The sequence below is a fragment of the Amborella trichopoda genome, chromosome 7 (genome assembly GCF_054954075.1).
Source record: "Amborella trichopoda isolate Santa Cruz 75 chromosome 7, AtrichopodaSantaCruz75HAP2 v2.0, whole genome shotgun sequence".
NCBI classification, from domain to species: domain Eukaryota; kingdom Viridiplantae; phylum Streptophyta; class Magnoliopsida; order Amborellales; family Amborellaceae; genus Amborella; species Amborella trichopoda.
Genome location: NC_142342.1, coordinates 43,810,382 through 43,815,714, shown reverse-complemented (window position 1 = coordinate 43,815,714; position 5,333 = coordinate 43,810,382). Strand labels below are relative to the sequence as shown.

Sequence of the window (5,333 nt, the reverse complement as noted above, 5' to 3'; positions counted from 1 at the left end):
ATTTGAAAACTCAATATCAAAGTTGGATACTTTTTAACAAAATAATTGTTGAAGTACTTGAATGAAGCCTAGGGACCACTCTATTAATATATTAAAAGCCAAGTAGCCACTCTATTGATATACTATTTCAGGTGAGTATTTATTCAACAATCTCAATAATAATTTGAAGTGATTTTTAAGGTAGTTTGATCGATTCAATGATATTTTACCTTAAAATAAAAGCACCAAATCGTTTGCAGCACACCTAACATGAAATACATTAACAAACATCAGGGGCATTTTAGACTTTTTTTTCTAAATAGGGGCATTTTAGTCACATTAAAAATAGAAGGTCCAGGATCCCCAAGCCATAGGCCATAAAGGCAGTGGCATTTATTCCCGCTCTTTATGTAATTTTGAGAGAAACACGAGCCCAAAATGGTCACTGAAGATAGAGGCGCGGGACATTGGATAAGGGCGTCAAAGCCATCACCAATTTTGACACCATTTTGACGGTCCGATTTTCCACCTGTTTCTCCCTAAACCCTCTGATTCTTCTCCTTTTCTCCGAAGATTTTTTAGGGTTTCAGAGTCCAATTCTCTGAAGAATTTCTAGGTTTCTGTAACAGGACCTTGCTTTTACTATTTGTCCTCGAGCGCAAGCTTCGGGTGCCATTAAAGGAGGGGATTTTGAAGGTCTTTTTGCATTTTGAGCTGAGGCCGAGAAGAATGGCTGATTTTTAGGGTTGCGCAGTTGATTTCTAGGGTAACGGTTGGTAGTGGTGTTCTGAGCAACAAGTGGAGCGGGAAAAACGGTTTCTAGGGTTTTAGTGACTGAGAAACTGGTGAATTTCGTGTTTGTGTTCTGGTTTTTAGTGGAATTGCAGAAGCAGAGGGGAAGGACTTTGCAGAGTCGGAAGGAGAAGAGAGGTGATTTATTGGGTTTTATATTTTGATTAAAGAGTTCATTTTTCCTAATTAGAAGAAAGGAGGGAGCATGTCTGAGGTCTTATCAGAGATGAGTGAGGCATGAAGCTTGCTGAATTTTAGGCTTTGTTTCTGTGTTGGATGGGATATAAATCCAGAGAAAATGTATTTGGTTGCCATGCGCAAGTCGTTTAAGGACTCTCTGAAAGCTCTTGAAGCTGACATTCAGCACGCCAATACTCTGTGAGTTTTGGATCATCTGTTTCACTCTTTAAGAGGAAATGATCTTTTCTTATTTCAAATTTGCATTTTTTAGCAATGGATGATTATTTTCTGGATTTGATTTGAATTTCCCACATATCTCTGTATTTTCTGCACTTGATCATTGAAAAAAAAAAAAATAGACTCTATTAATTGTTTATCCTTATTTTCATGTGAGGGAGGTTTTCTGTAAAATTCTGATTTACAGTCTGATGCCGTTATGAAATACCTAGAAATTTGAGCAATTATTTTTTCAAAAAATTGTGCACTAAGTTTTCTGTTTTCTATGTAAAAGGAGTGAGCATTGTGTGACTAGAGTTAGGCAATCACTATTTTGATCGACATTTGTTTATAATTGGATTAAGTGATGCTTATATTTTACTTTTGTTCAAGTTTTAATACTTTTCTTCCATTTCCTCTTAAATTTTTCAATTTTGCTCAAATATAAAGGATTTTTTCTCAATTTCCTCATAAAAACTTCGAATTCTGTTCAAATATAAAGAGAACTCAATGAATTTCCCTTCAATTTACTCTTAACAAAATGTGAATTCCATTCAAATGTAATGATTATGGTATTGAGGATTTTTCCTATGTCTATGATGCACGAAACTGGTATCAAAAGAGGCATGGATCCTATGCCTCTGTGATTCCTACATTCATTTTGAAAGTATTGCATAAACAGAATTTAAAAGGAATGAACCCATTTTCACCTATGTTGCATTGACACGGGTGTGTGTGTCCATGTGTGCAATGAGTTTGAGGTGTCAGATTCCTCATGCCATGAAGAAGAGGATAATCACACATAGCTATATTATGAAGAGATAAATTTTGTCTTCCGCAAACTTTAAGCAGCATTGTCCAAAAAAAAAAATTGTGAAGAGACAATATCCGACACTGTTTTACTAAATGTTACGTTTTATGATGAGTAGCAAGAAATAATCAATTATACTGGCTGAATCCACTGATATTTCAAATCTCATATATGTCTACTCAAAATTAAAAAGAAGATCAAGTCTCTGAACTGATATGTGAAATGGTTAATGGCTAATAAAAAGGAATGATCGTGAAGAATCTGTGACATCATGTGTGTTGATGTGTTTGACATGGGTATGGCACCTAAGAAGAAGAATCCATGTAATAATAGACTTTCAATTGCACATGTGTCGGTGGTTTTGATTCCATTATGTGCAAACTAGTATTAAAATGATCATTGGTTGCGGTTATGGTGCAAGTTACTTGTTGAATGTTTTATGTCTCTGTATTTTTTGTCCTCATTTTTTATAGTGCTAGTGGTATGTTTTGTTCTTTAATAAAGTACTTCAAATTGTTGAACACTCTTTATCTTTTTCTCATTTTATGCTACCTTTTGTTGGATGAACTTATCTTTCCCATCATAAGGTATTCATTGTTATGCCTATGATTCATGGATTATCATTTTCCAGAGGTCTCTCTGGTTTCTACGCCCATATCTTCTTAAACTGTTATGTTTGGCTTTCAAAAACATTTGTTTCATTTGTTGTTCCTTGTTTTTCTTTTTTGCAACTTGATTGCCTAGCTTCTTGTGCTACTGATATTGACTCATGGATTCTAATATCTATTATTTGTCAGATCTCTCTCTCTCTCTCTCTCTCTCTCTCTCTCTCTCACACGCACGCACACACGCACACACACATGACTCTGCTTTTCATTTTATTCAATCAATTCGATTGTCGTTTTTCTGAAGTTTGTCAAATTTTCATACTAATAACTGGCAAATGCAGCTTCATTGATCATATTGTCCCATTGCACTTCAAATTTTAATTAAAAAACTTCATTTATGAGAAACAAATAGGAGACAGATCCCTATTGGTTTATAATTCATGTTTTATAATTTTTTTGATAGAAGTAAAGTTGACTCTTCTCACTTATCATAGTGAGCGCATGAATAGTGAAATAAAAAGCTTACACAAATATCTTAAAAGAGTATGAAAAAGTTGTATGTGAAGACTTGTCTGTGTAGTTTGAAATTTCTTCTGTAATATGTTAGAATAGGGCTAGTGGCATGTTTAGCATGCTTATCTATAATGAAGTTCTGCATACAACATGCTTTATATACATTGTAGGGATTTTATGTTTAAGGAAGTTATTTTCTATACTCAATTGTGTACTTTAAATTGCATGATATGAAAGCAAACAGCTGCATCTTAAAAGTGGTACATCAATTTCGTTCCTTGGATGATTCATCATTCCAATTCAAATCCAGAGATTGTGAACTAATACCTTTTGTAGTGACGAAGGGCATATTTTGAATCATAAAATTATGCTCAAAACGTGATCTTTTCCACTTATGAGGAAACTTCTCCCACGATATTTAAAACCTAAAACTAATAAAGGTGAAATGAAAAATTTTCTATCACATGAAGGGATTTCATTGTGTACCATTTGAAGGATAGGTGATTGGTATACCTGGATTCATTGTCAAGAGAATAATATAACCGCGCAAACTCATCTTTGGCTCCAATGTTTCGTGCCATAATTCACTAGTAGAAAATAGCATTAGTCATTTTAAGTGAACTTTGCTGATGAAATCTGAAGTTTCACATGGGTCTCATGCTCTTGCGCATTCCTTTGACCTAATAATGTGGAGAAAATTGCAGGGCCTCAGATTTTTCAAGGGAATATGATGGTGCTTGTCTCCAAATGAGAATGTCATATAGTCCAGCTGCACATTTATTCCTATTCTTGGTGCAGTGGACTGATGTTAGCCTCGCTGGCGCCCTTGGACTCCTAAGAATCCTAATTTACAAGGTTGGTCATTGTGTTCCTGGTATTTTGTTATAATTCACTTTATGACTACTGGTTTATGATTTTTTGCTCTCTCTCTCTCTCTCTCTCTCTCTCTCTCTCTCTCTCGCTCTCTCTTTCTCTCTCTCTCTCTCGCTCTCTCTTTCTCTCTCTCTCTATTGGCGATTTCTTTATGTGGTCAATAAGGTGAGAGCTCTACTGTTGCAGGTTTATGTGGATGGTACAACAACCATGTCGACACATGAAAGAAAGGCAAGCATTAGAGAATTTTATGGTAAGTCATTAATAGAACACTGAAGTTTATTGCAACTCAAGCGCATGGGAGTGGGCGTTTTCCCTTCTTACTGATGATTAAGGTTTTGTTGATGGGCAGCTGTGATATTTCCTTCTTTAATGCAATTACAAAGAGGGATCACAGACACAGAAGACAGGAAGCAGAAGGCGGCCTGTATGGAGAGATATCGGAGGAGAGATGATGAAGAACGAAGGCATCTTTCTGAGGTAGACATAGAGAGGGAAGAAGAATGTGGAATTTGCATGGAGTTGAGTAGCAAGATTGCATTACCTACTTGCGGCCATGCAATGTGCATGAAGTGCTTTCGTGAATGGTATCTCTCTCCCCCTCTCTCAAAAGATACATGCTTGTTGGCTAGTGGTCAAGTTTATTACGAGGACCAGATGCATGTATGTGCAGTTTCCTATCAAGATGAACACCAAATCTCAGGATTTTGGCAGATCAGCATTGAGATCATTAGATGGATAGAGAAAGTGAAAGAGTTAATGCGCATAAGGAGAATTCCATAACCTAATGGGGGGGGGTTTATGTGTTCAAGAGATATAAATGGAGAGAGAGAGAGAGACAGAAAATAAGAGAATACTTGAATTTGATGGATTCTTTTGCATTTGCAGGCATGCAAGGTCCCAGTCATGCCCATTCTGCCGAGACAGCCTCAAGAGAGTAAACTCCGAGGACCTTTGGATTTTGACAGACACCAGAGAGATTGTGGATATGGCTACCCTAACAAGAGAGAACTTGAGGAGGCTCTTCATGTACATAGATAAGTTGCCCCTCATTGTCCCCGAATCCGTTTTCGACACCTATGATTCTCATTTAAAATGAGTGACCCTCGAAATTATAGGTGCTTCTTCCCATGTCATATGATGATCTTCAATTCCTTTCATGTTGCAGTTGATATCTGAATATTAGTGATTCCTGCATTCTTCAGAGTCAAGGAAGACAACAAAACAGTAGTTATAATATCTTTGCGAAAGTGTGAGCTCTGTAAATTCTAGTTGGGACCATGTAAAGGTTTGTACAGTCTAACTCTTTGTCCATAATGTGGTGCACATGTAGATATTAATGGTTGATTCCCCCTGTGACC

At 36.4% G+C, this 5,333-nt stretch overlaps 1 protein-coding gene across 3 annotated transcripts; it reads left to right on the top strand.

Moving 5' to 3' along the window:
- The first annotated feature begins 750 nt into the window (after positions 1-750).
- On the top strand, positions 751-5,333 carry LOC18423107 (E3 ubiquitin-protein ligase AIRP2). 3 transcript variants are annotated; one of them, XM_088871583.1, is made up of 5 exons: positions 751-1,149; positions 3,804-3,954; positions 4,159-4,225; positions 4,370-4,559; positions 4,861-5,333. In XM_088871583.1, exons 1-5 carry the CDS (start codon positions 1,070-1,072, stop codon positions 5,069-5,071), a joined length of 699 nt encoding a protein of 232 aa, XP_088727709.1. In that variant the 5' UTR covers positions 751-1,069; the 3' UTR covers positions 5,072-5,333. The 3 variants fall into 3 exon arrangements, with proteins under 3 accessions (XP_088727709.1, XP_006827790.2, XP_088727708.1); XM_006827727.4 differs by having other exon boundaries at positions 4,325-4,559; XM_088871582.1 differs by having other exon boundaries at positions 751-1,200; positions 3,801-3,954; positions 4,325-4,559.